Genomic DNA, 20,047 nt, shown 5'->3' on the forward strand with positions numbered 1-20,047 from the left:
GAGTGCTGTCCTTAGTGCCAAGCCTAGGAAGAATGGTGGGGAACTTCAGCTGAAGTTTGCCGCAGTAATTGCCATGGAAGTGAGCAAATCTGTGTTGGGATTGAGAGCCGAGAACCCTGCCACAGGGACCAGTGGTTTGCAAAATAAATATGAAAAAGCAAATAAAACAGAAATATTTCACTGTACATTGAAATCTTTCAGACTAGCTGTTTGACTTGGCCAAAGTTGCACCTTAAGAAAAAACAACAACACAGTTAACTCTTTCTGTCCTCATTTCCGGCCAAATAAAGAGAGGGGAAGCGGGAACTTTCAGACAAATTTGTTGCATTTGTAAGCAAGCTGTAGAAGGGAGTATTAATTTAAACTCAGACACTCCTCCCTCCCTGAAAACCCTAACTAACGATCCAATGTTGGGTTTCCTGAGTTCAGTGGGAGCAGGATCAGCCCCTATATTCTTAGCTCTTAGGGGGATTTTGATACGTGTCTTCCTCTGGATTCAGTTTCTTTTCCATTTATCCTGAGCAGGTTAATCCTGCAGCTGACAGACACACATGCACTGACTGCTTGTTTTATTTCAGAGTAACAGCCATGTTAGTCTGTATTCGCAAAAAGAAAAGGAGTACTTGTGGCACCTTGGTTAGTCTCTAAGGTGCCACAAGTATTGCTTGTTTTATGAGGTGGAAGAATCCACAGCAGGGAAAGCTCAACATGCATTTTGCTTTTTGAAAGCAGCCCAAAGTGTATTAACTGCACACTCTCCGGGGCATAGAAGGGGAGGGGAGAGAGTTTATCTCCCAGATGCCAGGGGAGGCAGCCTATCCTGCCTTCCATATAGATAGTTTGGGACTGTTCTAATCCCATCACGCCTCCTGGGACTCTGTGGTATCACTCCTGCTTTTGCCCTTTTCACCAGATCACAGATTTTTCCATATGTCTGCACTTCTTGGAAATTGCTCACAGGCCGCAGAGAAACAGCTTCTCGTGTTAGGCTCTGATGGTGAGAATCCCAGCTTGTCATAGCCCTTTGTGGGGTTTGTGCTGCTTCCAAAGAAAGCTGAGCTCCCTGCTGTCACATCACGGCCGCTTAGCAAAGTTCTCCTGGCAGGATATTTGAAGCGCCGAAGACCAGAAGTTATAACATTTGTGTTCAGCACTGGAACTCCGGTCGCCAGCTTTGAAGGGACTTTTCAAATATCTCAGAAGTCTTTATAACCCTTGGTAGTGAACTGACAGATGCTGTGCCATGCTGACATGATTCTGAGAACTAACTAGAGGGGCTGCTGTTACTGAAGAGATTTATGTTAGGATGGGCTAGTTCAGAAACATTAACTCGACCAATGTAAGTCCCATAGATACATTCCTGCACCACTATTCAAAATGTATATGGGGAGCAGAGGGTTGTTAACTTCAGTCATTAAGATTTGCTATTTAAACTCTGGTGCTCCATATACCTTCATTGGAATTCAGCAGATTGTTTGAAGTGGATTCGTGGCAACTGTTGCCAAATTCTAAGACCAGCTCTCTGGCTGTAGAGGGCATGTACAGATTCTGAAGCTATCCTCTCTATATCAACACTAAAGTTTGACTAACAAGAACCCCTTGCACGGGTAATTGTGTCCTGGGGGAAATCCTTCCAGATGGAAATGTCTGCTCCAGTTTAAAATTTTACTTAGTTCCTTTTTAGCTTTGTAATACAGCAGCTCAAAAAATACAACAGAAACCGCGCTCTGTGTTCCATCATTTTATCTTTCTCGGTCCTTTTAAAATCTAGTACAAAGATCAAAGTACAGAACTTGTGGCCTGGTTTTTTTGTGTACCATAAAGGTGACCTTAGAACAGTACCGTAGTTGCACATGCAAAGTAGATGCACAAATGCAGATGCATTTTGTGTGGGCAATTGGGTGCCTGACTCATAAATGTTACCATTTGGGCTTGCAAATGATAGAGCACACAAAACTGTGAATGCAGCTCATTACATATTTGCATATACACAAATAGAGACCAGGGTGAGGCCTCCTTGAAAAAATGGCTCATAGAGAGTATGCCCCACAGCAGGATCTCAATATTAAGATCCAGTTTGGAACCTAAGCTACTTCAGTGACCCTCTAACCATATGATAATTAGATCTGAGCAACATGTTCCTAATGAAATACAAAACCAGGTGAATGTGCTCCGTTTAGGATTTTGTTACATGCTTAAAACATAGAACTGGTTTGTGGGTCACCAGGTTCATGAGACTCTGGAGCAAGCCTGCGTTGAACGATGACTGTGCATGGAAACTGTGTAAACTTGGTGGTAAAACTGGTGGAAACATACAGAATCTCACCTGTTTCAGCTAACTCTGAGCTTTCCTCTGCATTTGAAAATCAAAGTGAAACTCGGGGTGTGGGAATCTGAAGACCGATGGCCAGAGTCTCAGCTGTGTAATTTGGTTTTGCTGAAGTGGGGCTACAGTTAATTACCTCAGCTGAGCATCTGGCCCTTATGTTTGCATGAACCCCTGAACAACTTCTCTTCAGCTTTGAAATGATCAGGGAGTGCTTCTTGGAGCCAGAGCACAATATCTGCAAGGATAGGCTGGGCTCTTTCACGGATTTCTGCAGGTTTTCATCTGGCCCACTGGTTTATTTCTGTTCAGCAGAAATGACCCTTCCACATTGTGGGAAGACCCAGGAGGGTGAAATCCTGCCCCCACTGAAATCAATGTGAAAACCCCATTGACTTCAATGAGATAGGATTTTACCCTAAAAAAATTTCAGACTTCTCTGTGAAGTATTTGATATTCTGACTAAGAAAGAATCACTAGGAAGAGAAAGAGCAGAGGGGGAGAGAGAGAGAGAGAGGTTGGAGACAGTCATCTCCCCATCATCTCAGTTCTTTAGTTAGGTCAGAAGTCAGCAACAGCTTTACAATCAGAACATAAACTCAAGAGGGTCCAACAGTTTGGTATGCATCAGTTTAACATCTGGACACTGGTGTGTGTGTGGGTCCTCCTCCAAACCTGACTTTAGCACCTTTTGATGTTTGTGGACACTCTGATGCTTGAACCTTCCCCTGGAGAATGGAGTAATGTAACATATACTGGAAAATGGTTCGGAATTTCTTGGTACCGATGGGCTCTGTTTAACTGAACAAACTTCAGTGGGCTAGAATTGGCTTTAGTCTGCAGCCCCCTTTCAGGTATGGGTTCAGTGAGAGTTTAGGTAATATGGGTTGCCTCCCGAGATCTTTACGCAGTATTTACTCCCACTGAAGTCAGAGTAAAGGCTGAATAAGCACCGAGTAAGGCCCTCAGGATCTGGCAAACTCCCACTGAAGTCAGAGTAGAGGCTGAATAAACCCCGAGTAAGGCCCTCAGGATTTGGCCCTATTGTGTCATAAACCATCTAAAAGAGGGACAGAATACAATGCACCTTCCATGTAAACGGCACCCTAAAGCACTTTGCCAAGTTAAGTGATGCAGCAAAAACATCAAAATAAACCAACGATAGAAGCATAGGGAGAGAGAAATTAAGAGGCCTTGGAAAGGGACAGCAGTTGTATGGAATTTTCAAAGGAGCCTAGGGAAGTTAGGCACATAGCCTCCTTTGAAAATACTAGCTGGTATGTTTTCACGTGAGATCAGAAATGAGCTGGAGTAGCAATGAGATGGAGATATATAGGAAGGCTAACCCAGATGGCAGGAGAAGGAGAAGAGTCTTTCACCAAAGTGGTGAGATTACATGTAGGGGTTTGTGTGAGTGATGTTAGATTGGTGGGGAGGGGAGGGACATGAGGTATGCTGGTGCATGCCCATGAAGGGTTTTAAAAATGAAGGTGGCAATTTTCAAAATGAATGGAAAGCCCTTAGTGCTGCCTGAGGATGGGATTGCTGGATTGTACCAATTTCTTTGTACATTGAAGAACATGGACAGCAGCAGCAGTCTACAGACACGGCAGCCTGTGGAGCTGGGACTTGGAGAAGCCAGGTGGAAGCTGCAGCGCAAAGGCAAGAGGATTTCAGTAGAGGTCACGGCAAAGGTACAGAAGTGGCAATAAGCCGGTTTGCAGCAACAACCGTCTGTCACTTCAAGAAATAGTCTTTATCATTTAAATGAAAACAAACTCTCCATAAGAAAGGAATCTCTCCCTCTCTCTGCAGTGTCAGACAGGCAGTGTCATTAGTATAATGGAAATGTAGACACACGCTGGGTCCTTTTCAAACCTGCTCTGTAAATGATTTTCCCCAGGAAGCAATGCTAGGTGAGATCACAAAATTCACATGTCCTAGATCCAGAGCAGGGCTCTACAGAAAATGTCCATGTGTATGCATATTCATGTTGCAGGCATCACACTCCCAGTTGCTGCTTGCAGAGCCACAGTGCTGTCACCCATACATGCTGAGAGACAGTGGCTCATGGGTTGAGCTGGTTCTCTTACATTTCACTAGTTGCCCTGGAATTTTGTACATGCACAAACTATGAGATTGGTACCATCCAGGCAAGCCAGCATTGGGTACGTAATGACTTGCTGACACAATCCAGACATGTCAGCTGAGATTTACAATTGAGCCTAAGGGAGTAAAATGGGATTTGAGTGCCTAACTCCCTTGAGCTCCACTGAAAATCCCAGCCCTATGCAATACCTATATTTTGCAATCCTTTTTATTATCTTCTGTTTCAGAGTAGCAGCCGTGTTAGTCTGTATTCGCAAAAAGAAAAGGAGTACTTGTGGCACCTTAGAGACTAACAAATTTATTTGAGCATAAGCTTTCATGAGCTACTGACTCACGTGACTCATTCGTGACTGAATGCATCCGATGAAGTGAGCTGTAGCTCACGAAAGCTTGTGTTCAAATAAATTTGTTAGTCTCTAAGGTGCCACAAGTACTCCTTTTCTTTTTGGGATTACCTTCTGTGTTATACAGCATGATACCCACTTACAGTTAGACATGTTAGACAAGTCAGTCGTCCATTTTAATATTCGGGTGGTCCTTTTGATGCAGGATTAGTTAAGCGAAAGGATAAATGCCATGCTATCAAGGATTTGGCTTGTGTAAGCAGCAGCCACTTCTCACTTCCAAAATATAAAGAAATAACCCTTCAGTTTATTCATACACTTCTGGATTTTAAACAGCTGTTCTTTTCCACAGTGCACACAGCCCTCATTGGGATTCCCCATATATTGCATTAAAAAGTGGAAGCACAAGGTTTTTTGTAGCCAGTGTCTGGGCTTAATTCATATTTATCAGATTGTAGGTACCAGTGTGTGTTTTGTAATACATATAGACACAGTTAGTTTTTACCGATCTGAGGAGGTAAGCCTGACATGACAGGTCTCCGGGGAACCCTAGCAGTATTCACTGTACTTCTCCCTGTGTTTGTTCGGAGAGGCAGCTGTTGCCTCTGGCGTTTGTTTTCTAGTGGTCTATCCAGTTCCACAGGAGGGCTTTTTTAAAAAATGTTCACACAGCCTTTCATAGGAGCAGATGATTTGTTCCTTAGGTTGCTCTTAGGGTTGCCAACTTTCTACTCAACACAAAAGTGAACACCATTGCCCTGCTCCCTCCTCACCCCTTCTCAGCTAATGGGAGCTGCAAAGCTGGTGCTTGCAGCGGGGGCAGCATGCCAGAGCCCCCTGCCTGCCCCTATGCATAGAAGTTGGAGGGGAGACATGCTGCTGCTTCCGGGAGCCGCGCAGAGCCATGGCAGGCACAGAGCCTGCCTTAGACCCACTGCTCTGCCGACCAGAGTTTTAACAGCCTTTTCTCTTTTTGACCTGGCATTCCGGTCGAAAACCAGAAACCTGGTAACCCTATTTGCGCTAACGTCCATGTTCTTAAAATGTGCAAGAGGTTCATAATAGAGGAGACAAAGAGTGTACGTTAGCAAGAAAGAGACAATGTCCTTCTGGGTAGAATTATGCACATAACACAGAGATCTTCTTACATGCCTGCAAAGGATGGTGAAATGTACAGCACAAAGCACAAGTGATTATTACTATTAATCCGCCTCATCACATGTCTAACAAAGCCCAGTGTTATGCAGGTGCTTTTACATTTGAAGAAAAAGTGCCCTTTTGAAAACACTGTATAAAAAAGCTGATTTGATATTCTACTGAGAAAAAAGCAGTAATGCCGGTCCTCAGTTCAGAGATCCAGGCACTGACTGGGCTATTGCAGGTTTTTTTTAAAATAATACATAGCTTTTATTCAACTTCTCCTTCTTTATCATTTCCAGGTCATTAGCATTTCAGTTCCTCTTCAGAGATTAGGTCAAAATATAAATATGTGCCAGTGAGGTTTGAGAGTTTGAAGCCAACGTAATACACAGGAAGCACACAATTAGGGCAATAGAGAACATTGTGAAGTTATTTCCTGTCACTAAACACCTCTGCCTCATTTAGCTGTTTGCAAATGAATTAATTAGATCTGAACCCTTTCTTAAAGCTTCATTCTTCCTCTCAGCTGTGACTCTTCATTGTTTCAAAAAGAGATGGAAAATGCTCTTCATATGGCAAATACCGCACATAAGTATTTCTTGACAATATGCTTGTATGATGGTACTTACGTTCTTTTCTTCCTTTACCAGAAATTGCTGATTTTAAATTTCTCATGATGAAAGCCTAAATATCAGCAGTCAGTAATTCTACAATTAACACAATAAATCGCTGCAGTATTATCTGCAATATAAGAGGCATGATAGTAAATTATAATAATAAATAGTTTTGATCTCACACCAGTTTTACATTGGTGTAATTTCATTGACATCAGTGGAGTTGCTCCTGATTTACACTGGTGTAAATGGAGTTGCACCCATGTAAAACCTGTATATGTGAAAATTGAATCAAGCCCAATATCTTACATTGATATTCTGGCTTTCATCCTGAAGTAGTCCAAATAGTTTTACAAACCATACTGTCTATATATAGACAGGAATCACTTTATTCATTACTAAAATCCAGCTTCCTCTTGGGTGGAACTCAGTAGCTTTTTAACAGCACATAACACTATGGAAAAGTTTAGAAGTGACCAAGAGGAGAACAATTCCATCTCCAATTGAAATTACTTGATTCCTGATTGAATATGACTGGGAACTGTAGCAGAGTTTCTTTCATAAAAGTTCTTTCTTTAGGTGGTTTTCAATATGCTTAGAAAGAAGTACCCAAAGACCTGGTTTTCCTTAGACCTATATATTTAGTTTGAATGTGCTAATATGAAAATATGTCTCATAACAGATTGAAATATTTGGAAATAGCCCCAGTGCAGTCATTGTTTAAATTATCCTGAGATTATTTACTATGTTGTGGTTGAGACTTAAGTGCAGATCTGTATATCACAGCGTGTTTGTCACATGGAGGATGAAGGATGTTCATGTTTCCTGTAATTTCTGCAGGGTGATTGGTTATGATTTGTGCATCTAATCCACACTAGAAGAATGTGAGCACTCTGCTGAGGCTGAGGGCTAGCAGTTAAGCAGCTTGAACTAGGATGCACCTGAATTCAAAGCCCAGATTTCATCAAATGTTCATTTGAAACCATCCAAATATTTTAATATATCCATGTTCCCAAAGAGGTTGTGAGCAACTGCATTGAAGACAATTGAGTTATAACAGTGTCAATTTGGTGTCCCAATTGATCCGAAGCACAGACCGAAGGGCAGTGGCAGTGCTCACCGAAGCAATAAGAAGAGAAAGGAGGTGTTGTACATTCAAATACAGGGTTTTTATGGAAATGAGAAGTTATTCCCAACATTGCCAGGGCCAGATTAAGGTATAGAAACTGCAGGCCTGTGATGAGGGCTCCACTTTCTGAAAGCACATGATGAGATCAGAATCTCAACTTTCATTTGAAAAATGTGTTTCTGTTTCCTCATAGATGCCAAGAAAAGCTTGAAATGTGACCTGCACCAGAGGGGATATGTGGGGGGAGGGGCAGGCAGGGTCTCACCCCCGCCAGCCCCCTCCTCCCCTCCCGATTTGCTGCTTGGTTTGTACTGAGCATGTTCACATGGACTGAGCATGCTCAGTAACACTGCTGAAGCCGGCTGCCCTCACTCCGCCCCCTCACTATTGGCAGGGCATGGGTCACTCCTGCCTGAGTGTAACTGATGCATGTCTGAGTTTGCAGAAGCCTGAAACAATAGCTCCAGGAAGTGTGAATTAGCCCCTTTATCTTAACTCTGAAATTTGCTCATCTCCTCCCACCCCCACAGCTGGAGTGGGGCCATGAGGAGGCATAAGGACTTGGCTAGGATGCTGGGTTGCCTTAATTCAAACCTGAGTATTACCAAAGTTAAAAAATAGTCTGTCAAATATCAATCCAAGCCAATATATGGCATCAGCTACCTGTCTAGGGAACAGGCTTCATAATACTGCACTTTCAGATACTGTTTATTGCTGATTTGGTTGTGGGCTGTCCCATGCCGTTTGGCTGTTTCTGTTCCCTTTTTCATTTCTCCCTGAGTTATGCACAGCTTCTCTTCCTTGTATTTACTTGGAAATCTCTTTCTATTCCTGAACATTTGAGGAAGTATGTTTTGAATTTTGGGTAGGGAAGTTGAGCATGTGTCTCGTTGCAATCTCTGCTCTGTTGTTTTGATTACAGAGTCATTCCCACTTGTTTTCGATTGTGTCGTCCACGCCTTGTTTTTATTTCTAGTTTGTGATCACTGAGTTTAGAGTTGGTGAGAGCCTGTCCTTGCTTTGTATATTTCATGTAGTCATGTAACACTTGTTGTCACTGCATTATTAGCCAGAGCTATAACTCAAGTTTGACCTCTAACCTGACTCCCATCCACACACAAAAATCTGTAGTGTTATGTCTACGCTACAGAGCCTATGTCGGCCTAGCTGTGTGGTTGCATCTACCGTGGGGGTTCTGCCAGCATAATTATGTGTCCTATGGGGGTGTGAAGTTTTTACCTCCCTAGCCAACACAGCTGTGCTGGCAGAACTTTGTAGTGTAGCTCAGTCCTAGCTCGAAGGAAGTGGTGCTTCAAACTGGACCTAGCTGGCCCATCAGGTGCGGAGGGGTTGACATTCGAGTGCAGCTGACACTTGAGCTGCTAATGCAGGGGATGCAGCATCTGCTAATCCAGGTACTCTGCTAACCCCAAACACTGTGCTGTTCTTTTTAGGGATAGGGCTAGTTTCTTAAGTGTTACTCAGTTTTGAATGTGGTTGCAGTGATACTTTGTCTGGAAGTTAGTATTGTTGAGGGCTGGGAGTGAAAAGTTCTTGGAGTGTGGTTTTAACAAGCCTTCTTAGTGGTTTGTGGTGGAAAACGGGGAGATGGGAAGATAGCTGAGTATAAGGGCATGTACACACTAGGAAAATAAGTGTCCTTTTACCATGTTAGCTAACATCTTTTAACTAAACACAAAGGTATGTTTAACTTGACGTACTAATACATGTTAAAACTACAACAGCCTTGTCCACACTAGAATTTTACCATGTGTTAGTTAACGCATTCACTAACAAGTGGTAAAAACACACCTTGTTTCCTAGTGGAGACAATGACTAAGTATTTAAGCCCGAACAAGAACCCTTCAGAACCCATTTCAGAGGGAATCCAATGTAATTATCCATCTGTGAAAGACTCCTGTCTGCCAAATTCATGCCTTAAACTGAATGCCACATGCAGTGGAAGTTCTGAGTTGCACAATTCAAAGTAAATGACTTGCAGTTGTGACAGTAGACTGTCAGTGTAGTAGACTGAATGGCGTAAGACTTGAATACAAAGGGAGGCATTAAAAAAATCTGGCCTGGTGAAAAGAAAATATCCATGTAACTATTGTTTATATATTCCAAGAGTGTGTGTACATTTCCCTGTGAGTCTGTGTGAGGATGGAGAGGACCTTATTTTTCCTATCCTTATAAAGATGCATGATGCAGCTTGCCCTGTGATGTGGTACAGAAAGGAAACATTTCACTTCATAGTCTCTTCTGCTTAATATAGCTTTTCACGAATCCTGCGAGGCATTTGCACCTTGAGTAAACATGTGTGATGTGTGGTGAATCAGACATGGCCTACTGTGTTTGGGGAGCGAGCATACCTTTAAGGCAACGAGTCACAGACTCATAGTGCACAAATGAATATTACGTTGATGCAGCAGCAGAGTTTTAAACAAAAACAAATCCTCCATGGGCTGTTTTTCTGCAATGGGCTGTTTTCCGAGCAATTAGCACGCACACAGGGAAGAAGGAACCTTGAGTTTCAAGAAAAGTAGGAGGGGAAGGAAAATCTGCCCTACTGATCTGGCTTGTGCTATTGACTTGAGTGATTCTCCATTTGCTTCTAGACGTTGTGTAGTCCTAGTATTCTGAGCTAGGCTCTACCTCTCTGTGCTGGTGTGCTATCATTTCCTCCCTCTTTTCTGTTGTGCATGCAGCAATCCACCACTGAGCTTGAGCTGTTCTAAAACCCAGCCTAATGATTGCACAAGACCAAGGTATATGGGCAGATAGAATAGGAACAGTATCTATCTACTGTCTATCCATCCATCCCAGGCTCACTGCCATGGGACCTGAGCATCTTCACGGTTTAACTTTTGGTTATACCTAGAGCTGCAGATTTATCACAGAATTTTTAAATAAAAAATCACAGAGCAGTCATGGGAAATTTAGTAGAAGTGATTTTTGATTTAAAAAAGTGCAATAACAAATGAGGAGGAAGGTTCTGGGTCTGGGGAGGGCTGGATAATGATCCCACCTTGCATGCACCTCGCAGCGATTGTTCCTGCAGCTCCTGTCCTGCAAGGTTGGGCCCAGATCCCCACTCCATGTGTTTCAACCTGGCACATGGGGTCACAACGCTGCTCAGATTTGGCCTGGCCAGCCCTCCATCATGACAGTGGAGAGGCAGCCAGGCCAAACCTGAGCAGCACTGTGACTTCACGCACCAGTGGCAAGGCACAGAGCATGGAGCCAAAGCAATGGAACAAAAACCTCAGGAGCTGTTGCTGCAGGGTGAGTTTATTAAAATCATAGACACAAAGATGAGTCATGGACAAATGGGAAAATCACAGTATCTGTGACATGTTTTCCACCATGACAAATCTGCAGCCCTACTTATAACTTTCTTATACTGTATGTCTTAAGCTGCTCTCCCTTCCCCCACCATCCCATCGTTTTCTTTATAATTTGGGGAAGGCTAAAACAAGTCAAATAAGTGAGTTTTGCCTTTGATTCTGAAAGGGTGAGTTTCCTGGCCATCCTAGTGTGAATGAATTTCATCACCATCGAAAGCTCAGTTCCCTATGTTTATGAGTCTCGCCTTTGTGATTGATGGTTCTGCTATCCCAGAGAAGCACAGCTATTATAGGTGAACATGACTGTGCTGAGGGAGACAGATCCTCTGACAATCTGTCTAAGGCATCAGGACCAAACCCTTGAATTCACGGTATAGCCAGTGCAGAGTATGGAGCCGGGGCTCTTTGCAGCCTTGGATTCTGAGTAGCCAGTGGCTGACTTCAGAACCAACTGAATCTTTTTTAATTAAGTGAAGGGGTCACTAATGTTTGGCTCTTTGTGGCCAAATCAGAGTTGGATGGGATACAGAGTTCCGGCCAGTCAGAGATGGAAGAGGCCATTTTTTGCATTCCCAGATCTTTAGGAATCTAGAAGGACGCCACAGCAGAAGCCTATTTGGATGCTGAGAGAGCGGATGCCCTTAATGGAGGGTGAGGTTATGGACATGGCAGGTTGTTTAAAGTGCTCCCTTCTTCCCACCAGCATCACCTTTGTCATGCCAGGGCTCAACTTCAGCCAGTTATTCTTCATCTCCAGGTACCAGGGTGATGGTACTGTTGATGATGTTGGATGCTAAAGAAGATATGTAGAGCTGGCTGCCATTAGTGTATTGCGGGCACTTGAGCCTATGCCAACTGCTGAATGGGAGACGATGCTGGTACAGGTGTGGTCTAAGCCAGGTAAAAACTGGTAAGAGTTACCTGCAAAGGATGGGAAACGTTGACTCAAAGCATTTAACAAAATGTCTCTAGAGAAGGACTTATTTTCCCAAGCATATTTGGGAGCAGGTTGGAAGGAAGGCAGCATTGTCATATGAACACAGCACGGAACATTAGCTGTTGGGCTGTTCTTTAACCACTTGGATTGTTTTCTTTAGTCTGAGTGACTGTTGCAAAAGACTTTGATTTCAGAAGAAAAGGGATTTAAAACCAGGGAACAGATAGTTTTGCATCCAGTAAGTCCAGATTTTTATGGTTACATTTTGAAAAATTGGCTATTAGGTTTCTAGGACAAAAAACAACAACAATCTCATTTAACAACTGTCTTGTTTCAGAGACACTAGAGAGATTGTTGTTTATACGCATCAAGATGATCAGAAGGTTGGAACAGAAGACAGTCTGTCTACAAAGCTGATTCTCTCTCTTCCCCCTACCATGCCTTTCCCTCTTTCTTTTCTCTCTCTCGCCTTCTGTGTCTCTCTATTTTTTCATCTCACTTTCTCTGTGTGTGCCCCTCGCTCTCTCAGTCTCACACTCATATTAAATGATCTTTTCAGACAGGCGTCACAGAAAAGCTGTTTTTTAAATTAACACAGGCTCTGCTTTTTATTGACTAGACTGTAACAGCTAATGTGATTTGCACCTTCTTCTTACCAGCTTTCTATTATTAGAAATATACATTGCTGGGACTTAGATGCTGGTAAATATTAGTCACCAGTGGAGCTCGCTAATTGTGTAGATTAATTAATTATTCCAACTGGATTTGTTATTTCCAAACAGCGAGAGGAGCCTGTATTAAAGCAAGCCAAGAGTCCCTGCTTGGCTTATCGTTTTAGAATTAGGGGAACAGCTTTTCTGTCTCATATAAATCTGAAGCCTATTAATTAGTGCTCAGATATCACACCCAGTGCTGGAGATGGGGAGGGGGGGCATCATACTCCTCCTTTCCCCCCATACTTCCTGTCGATCCTGGTGCCATTGCTCATCATGTTGAACAGTTCATCTCAAAGAGTCCCAGTGGCTTCCTCAGTTGCTGCCAGGACATTTGGAAGCACATGAACATTTTGGGTGACTTCAGCAAACTTACTGGTTAAGGTTATTGGCTGGGTTCTTATAAGCTGGCTTCTGGGTCATGTGGAAAAAAATGTTCAGTCCCCTAAAAATAATGGTTCTCAAAAATTTTCCCATCCTGGGACTCTGCTCCCAACTCCCCACAGCTAGCTGGGATCTAGCCAGGATCCTCTTCTCATGTAGCCATATGGGAAAAGCAAGGTGGTTGTTACCTCTGACATTTCTTTGTGAACCCCAAGTTGAGAATCCATACTCTGGGAATTATATATATATACGATGAGCCTAATCTGTCTCTCCATCCATCTAACTGTCATTTGTGTACTGGCATCCATCCCTGTAGCGTCTGAACACCTTCTGATTCTCTTCTCCCTTGTGGTCCAGCAGTAACAAATGAGAGAGGGCCAGGGCTGAGCAGGAATATAGTGGTGTCCATGCAGTACTGAAGGGCAAATAAATGGCTCATGCTCATACTCTTCAAGCCAAGAAACTAGAGGCAGAGACAGTCACAGGCCACAGGTTTGATTCAGCAACACAGCTCCCTGTGGTGTTGTGGGCAGTTGCCAGCTCCACATGAAGCCGAATCAATAATTAGCTGGGTCTGCGTCAGCTGACATAGACGCTGCTCAGAAAGAGTCCAGCTTTTAAAGGCTTTTTATCGTTCAGTAACAGGACAGCTTTGTATCATACATACAAAGGAATGACACAAATCCACCTCCGTCTCAGGTGGGTTTTCTCTTCTTCCCCTGCTTGCAACACTCCCCAGGACTCAGCCCTTTGCATAGGAGGTGAGTATAGAAACCACTAACAAGGACAGACAGGAAAAACCCTTTCTCCTTTTATGTCTGGATTGCTTTAATTGATCCCAGCAGATTCCCTCCTCTGGGTTCTCCCTCAGTCTGCCTCCCCTGCAAGTGATTGTCTGTGTCTGCCAGGATGCCTTGGAGGGGAAGAGTAAAATTCTCTTCTCCTCACCTTAAGGGAGGCTTTTAACCCCATCACTGCGTCGCCAATGTCCTCTGCTAAATCCTTACAACTGGATCAAACATGCTGTGGTCATATATATTCAGTGTAAATACAGACGGTCCCTCACTAGCAGTAGCCTGAACAGAACTCTAAAGACAGGTATTGGAATCATTGTCCTTTTGTATCTGGACCTGAGCTTTTTATTGGATTGAGACTTTTATAGCCAAAGATGTACTGAGTCGGGGGGCCTAGGCAAGGGTGAAAAGTTCTGACGTTGTTTTGACTGCACCTTTAAACTAGTCCAAGTAAAATGAAATGGAAATGAAAATGCAATCCAGGCACTTTTTGCAGGTTTCCATTTCCCTTCCCCAAGTTGTGGGTATACCGAGATTGTCCATAGCCCAAGTTCCTAGCTCTGACATGCGCTCAGCTTCTGCAACATGAACATCCTTTGTTGTTCCTTGCAGTCCTTTTCCTTACATATATCTTGATGGGAGACAGGCATTTTGCCTCCCAAAGTCAAGTCAGAGGAGAGAGAGGAAGCCTTCAAGAGAATAAACAGTTCCTCACGTTGGTCTGCCGGTGCTAACAGATATTTAAGTCCAAAAGAGTCAGTGGAACTTCTGAGGAAAGACATTTGCCACAGGGCAAAAACCAAACATCTTTAAGGAAATGCCTTTTATGTACCTGAAATGCTAAGCTCAGTCTAAGAGTCCTAGTAATGACATGAGGTAGGTTTAGATTCAAGTCTCAGAAGTGATGGGTTCGTTGTCTTAGAACATCGTACTTGTGTGGCTGGATGCTCGGGAAAAGCCAGAAGGCACAAGCAGTGAACTCAACCAGTATTAAGCCATTTGAAAATAATCTCTTTTTCTCTTCCTTCAGGCATTTTTGCACAGAATCAGACAGAATGCTGTGGACAAAGCCGAGAAATACATAACAGAGGAGAATATCAAGGTACTTCTTCCAGCTTTCTCCTTTTATTGGCAGTTTTATTCGTTTATGTGAAGAACTCATAATTAGCGGCATTAGAGAATCCTGGGGAAAATTATTCATGAACATTTCAATGAATGAGAAACCAAACATGCATAGGTCATAGTCACATTTGTTTTTCATTTGTTCTTCATGAACATTTTGTGAGTGACATTTGTCTTGTAGGAATTTTAGTTAAAAACAATTTTTGGGACCTGTAGGCAAGTGAAATTTGTGGCAGGCAGAAATGGAAGTACTTGAGCTTCAGCCATTAATCTAAGGTTTATAAACTGAATTGGGGCTTGCTCCTGTAGCACTGAAATCAATGGAAGCTTTGCCACGAGGTTTAATGGGCAGAGGATCTGATAGTAATAGAACAAGGGGACAGCAGCATCATCCTCATCATGACATGAACAAGGAGGTTAACACCCCCTGTTTTCCCCAGAGTTGGTTCCTCCCTTTCATATGTTAGTATTACTGTAATGTCTAGAGACCCTAATCAATGATTTAGGCCTCTGTTGAGCTATTCGGTGTGCAGTCAGTAACTGTAGGCCTTGCTGCAGACAACTCACAATCTACATGTCAGACAGGACAGACGGATGGCACAAACCAAGCCAGACAATGTGGGGGTGGGTTGGCAAGATGAGATAACAATAAAATGAACCGAATTTACCCAAAAAGTAGAAATCACAGCTTATCACTTAGTCCACCTATGCCACATGGGAATGATTGAGAGACATCAGGGTGGGTTTGAAGGAGGGATTTTAAAGAATAAGGGCACAGATTTTACCAGGGAGTTTTTCCTGTGCATCGGGGGGTCAGGGGGAGAAAGCATGGAGAGGCTTGCGAGAGAAGCGGACAGGTGGGCAACTGAGGCTGCCACTGTTGGCAGAGTGAAGACAAGAGTTCTCTGGAGTCCCTAAGCATTCCCTGTGCAGTCTAGCGTGGCCTGTTAGCAAGGCAGAAGTGTCACCCATCAGCGGAGAGCGTGTGTTCAGGGGAATAACACATGCAGTGACTAGTGACTACAGATCCTGTGTGCTGCAAAATATGTAAAAAACTAATAAACCCACACACCAATTTGCAGATCTGACGAATGAACAAAGATGCTGCTGAATGTTATTCTTGCTGCTATTATTCATTTAGTACTAAAACATGTGCTAATTATGACTGTTCCGTAATCAAATGCAACAACCACTGGCCCATCCAGAAAACTCATTTTCTCTGCTGATTAAATGGATTTGTGCTTGAAGTTCCATTGCACCTCTCTGGGGATGCACCATTATATTTTTGGTTTATTCTTTCGCTAGGTGCCCAGAGGGCTTTCATGATGCAGTTTTTAAAGGCTCTTCCTTATTAATAGTTATTATTATCTTAACCAGCTTGCAGTAAAAGAGCTTCCCTTTGGAAATGAAGGGCCTGTTTACGTTACAGTGGAGGCCGGTTCATGGCAGCACAGTATGAACATCATTTCCTCCTTTCTGTTCCCACCAGAAGCAGTTTCAGTGTCTTTCCTGCAGCCAAGATCTTTTCCTTCGTAGCCTCCCCATGGTGTTCCTCGCTGGTGCCCTGTACAGGCACGTGCCCATTTGTGCTCTGTATCTCTGGTTACCAGGGAGCTGTGAGCTAGCTAGCATCCTGGCTGGCTGGTGGCACGAACTGTGGAGAGTGTATAAATGGTTTGGAAGCCTGTTTAAAGATGAATTTCTCTCCTCCTCTCCCTCTTCCTGCAGTGGGAATGTCTGGAGGGAAGCTTAGAGTATTTTGACTGTCATTCACTGCAAAGCAAAGGAAGAAAATGTCTTTTAGGACCAGCTAGGATAACACTGTCAGTACTGGGCCTGTAGATTTCTCCTACAGCTGGCATTTTAGGTGGTTGGAGAGTTCAGGGAACCTTGGGCACCAGTTGTGTCACCTCTAAAATGACCAGTCCCAGGCCTGGTTTACACACAGTTTTTGTACTAATATAACTATTTTGGTTCGAGCGGTGATGTTTTACTGAAATAATTAGATTGATACAACCCCTAGTCTGGATGCAGTTATAGTACCATAAAGGTGCCTCAAATACATACAGCTTATTCACCTTTCCATATGGGAATAGCTATCCCAATATAAAGCACTGGGTATATGGCTATAACTGCAGCCACACTATGATGGTTGTCCCACTTTTACTGTACCTGTCTAACTAAAGTGATACAACCGTTGTGTGTAGACAGGTCCCCAGCTGCAGATCCCTGACATAGTGCTGGGAAATAGAAACTTCATATCAAACAAACAGACTTTTTAGCAAAGTTAGGGAAGGTCCCTCTGCCCCCTTTAGCCTCAGATGACCTTTGTTACCTAAGGCGCCTGGATCCCATTGACCATCACAGAACACAGTATATTACACAGCAGATATTCCTTGGATCATAAAATACCCCCTTGAAGACTGCTCCTTGTAGGGTAAAGTCATGCCTAACAGATGTTTTCCTCTTCCTTGCTAATCTCCTTCTGGCATAACTTTCCTCCTGGCCATGCAACAGAGGCTAATATATCATAACATCAGTCACAGCTGAGCTGGAGAGCTGTGGTATGTTCTGCTAGGATTTGCACTGGGAATTTTCTGCAAGCAAACAAACAGTCCCTCTGTGGAGCGAGAAGCTTGTGTTCCTCTCCTTCTTCCTCTGCTTTCTTTGGTTGAGCACAGAGAACTGTTCAAAGGCCAACAGTGCAAATTCGCCATGTTGGAATGCTTGATTCTTTTTGAGCCAAATGGTGGCTTTAAGCCACAGGCCTGCATTGGGGATGGTGCAGGGCTACAGTGTTCTAAGTCAGTGGTTCTCAACTGCGGTCCGGGGCCCCTTGGGGGGCCGTGAGCAGGTTTCAGAGGGTCCGTCAAGCAAGGTCAGGGTTAGACTCCCTTGGGCCGAGGGCAGAAAGCCGAAGCCCTTCCGCATGGGGCTGAAGCTTGGGGCCTTGAGCCCCACCACCCGGGGCTGAAGATGAAGCCTGAGAAATGTAGCTTTCCCAGGCAATTGTCCTGCTTGCTGCCCCCTAACACTGGCCCTGGCTTTTATATGCAGAAACCCAGTTGTTGTGGCACAGGTGGGCCATGGAGTTTTTATAGCATGTTGAGGGGGCCTCAGAAAGAAAAGGGTTGAGAACCCCTGTTCTAAGGCAAGCACTGAGCCTCCTGCAGTGAAAGGGGAAAGCATGTACAATGCTGTTCCGAGAGGAGGATGTAGCGTGCTTTTCTCTGCACATCCGGCCAGCAAGTGTGGAGCGGGAGAGGACTATGGCACTGCCCCCTTAAGAACCTTACAGCACTGGTGGGCAACATGTGGCCCATCAGGGTAACCACTGGCGGGCCGTGAGACAGTTTATTTACATTGAGCATCCACAGACACGGCTGCCCACAGCTCCCAGTGGCCGTGGTTTGATGTTCCCAGCCAATGGGAGCTGTGGGAAGTGGCAGCCAACACATCCCTGAGGCCCGCGCCACTTCTTGCAGCTCCCATTGGCCGGGAACGGCGAACCACGGCCACTGGGAGTTGTAGGCAGCCGAGCCTGTGAATGCTCAATGTAAACAAACTGTCTTGTGGCCCGTCAGCGGATTACCCTGACGGGCGGCGTGTGGGCCGCGGGTTGTCCATCAGTGCCTTAGAGGGACACAGTTGTGTCTATCCTTAATGTAGAGTGGAAGGCTCTTTGAATCCTCAATCTTGTACATGCTGGCAGGGGCCAGACACAAACTGGCTATAGGAGGAAATGGACTTCATACCTGTCCTGGGGAGAGTTAGGACTTGAGCTCAAGGTGGTTCCTCCCGTGAGTGGCTAATATCGCATTAACTCAGGCTGAAGCATGTGATTTCATAGCCAATGGGTAAAATCCAATGCACAATATTGCAACCCGAGAGCATGCCTGATAGCTAAAATGTGGGGTGGGAAGTGCTGGAACCTTCTGAGTATCCTGCACTTCACCCAGTGAATGTTTGGAAACTGGAAGCCATTTCTCCTTGGTATTGTTTACATCACAAGAGTGTCACTTATTGATGAAGCCAGAGCTAGGAGGCTGTTTGCAGTGTGAGAAATGGCTTGACTTTACCGCATACTTTCCTTTTGACACTGGCCTGGTTAGAAGAAAGGATTGGAAAATATAGTGTAACACATATATCCCAGCTGAGGCTCTTGTATACAGCCTGCCTGTTAAGCCTGTCCTCTAGTGACTGCCAATGCTCATAGTCTAGCTGGGTCACTTGTTTGTCGGGATTCCTTTCTCTTTATGGCAGCATTCCAGCCCCTGCACTTCCGCGCATGGTTTCTCTTCCTTTTTCATATGGTGATTACTAAATACTATACAGCTTGCATGTTTGTAGCACCTTTCACCCAGAGAACTGTGCCAGCACACTACACCCCAGGGGATTCTTTTCAGACCTGAACTGAATGTGTGTTTGCACATCAGCAGTTGTGCATGCTCACTCCCATAGATGCTCACACAAAGTCAGAAGTTGTGTTCGCACATGGCTAGCAAGATACTTATCAAGTAAAAGGGTGCACAAATGCCCAACTTGCACCGACACACAGTAGTGCATATGCAAATTAGGGGGCTAATTCTCCATTACTCTGCAGCTTGTGTGGCCATTTACATCTGTGCAAAGTGGGAGTACAATGCTACTATTCTGATTTGGCAGCATTGTTCTATTGATTTTGCTCTAGAGTAAATGGCAACACAAGGAGCAAGGTAGTAGAGAACTGAGCCCCTTTATCTACACATGCACTTCTGTGTGTGTATCTGTATGTGCAAGTTGGGAATCAGGCCCTTAATGTGCAATTGTGCATATTTAAATACATGCCTAATTTTGGTCTGAAAAATTAGGTCCTGTGTTTTAAGAAAATGCTTTGTCCACTAGTAAAATACACTAAAGGTGTGCAACGTGGCTGCTATTTCACAGCACACAGCAACATTGCATTGCAGGGTCAGACAAAATGGTATACCTAAGTGAATAGTATCATAATTATTTAAAGGATAAGAATAATAACTCCTTCCAGTTTGCCTAGAAAATTATTGCTAGCCCCTCATATTGTGCAAAAAGTACCACAGGATCCTTAATGAC

At 44.0% G+C, this 20,047-nt stretch overlaps 1 protein-coding gene across 2 annotated transcripts in view; it reads left to right on the forward strand.

Moving 5' to 3' along the window:
• The window catches only part of PREX1 (phosphatidylinositol-3,4,5-trisphosphate dependent Rac exchange factor 1), a 220,968-nt gene that overhangs the window by 78,194 nt on the left and 122,727 nt on the right, over positions 1-20,047 (forward strand). For both annotated transcript variants that reach the window (XM_077832160.1, XM_077832161.1), the window contains exon 2: positions 14,868-14,939. In XM_077832160.1, the coding sequence (XP_077688286.1) occupies positions 14,868-14,939 (72 nt within the window). The remainder of the gene's footprint in view (positions 1-14,867; positions 14,940-20,047) is intronic.

The sequence above is a fragment of the Eretmochelys imbricata genome, chromosome 13 (assembly GCF_965152235.1).
Source record: "Eretmochelys imbricata isolate rEreImb1 chromosome 13, rEreImb1.hap1, whole genome shotgun sequence".
Classification (NCBI taxonomy): Eukaryota; Metazoa; Chordata; order Testudines; family Cheloniidae; genus Eretmochelys; species Eretmochelys imbricata.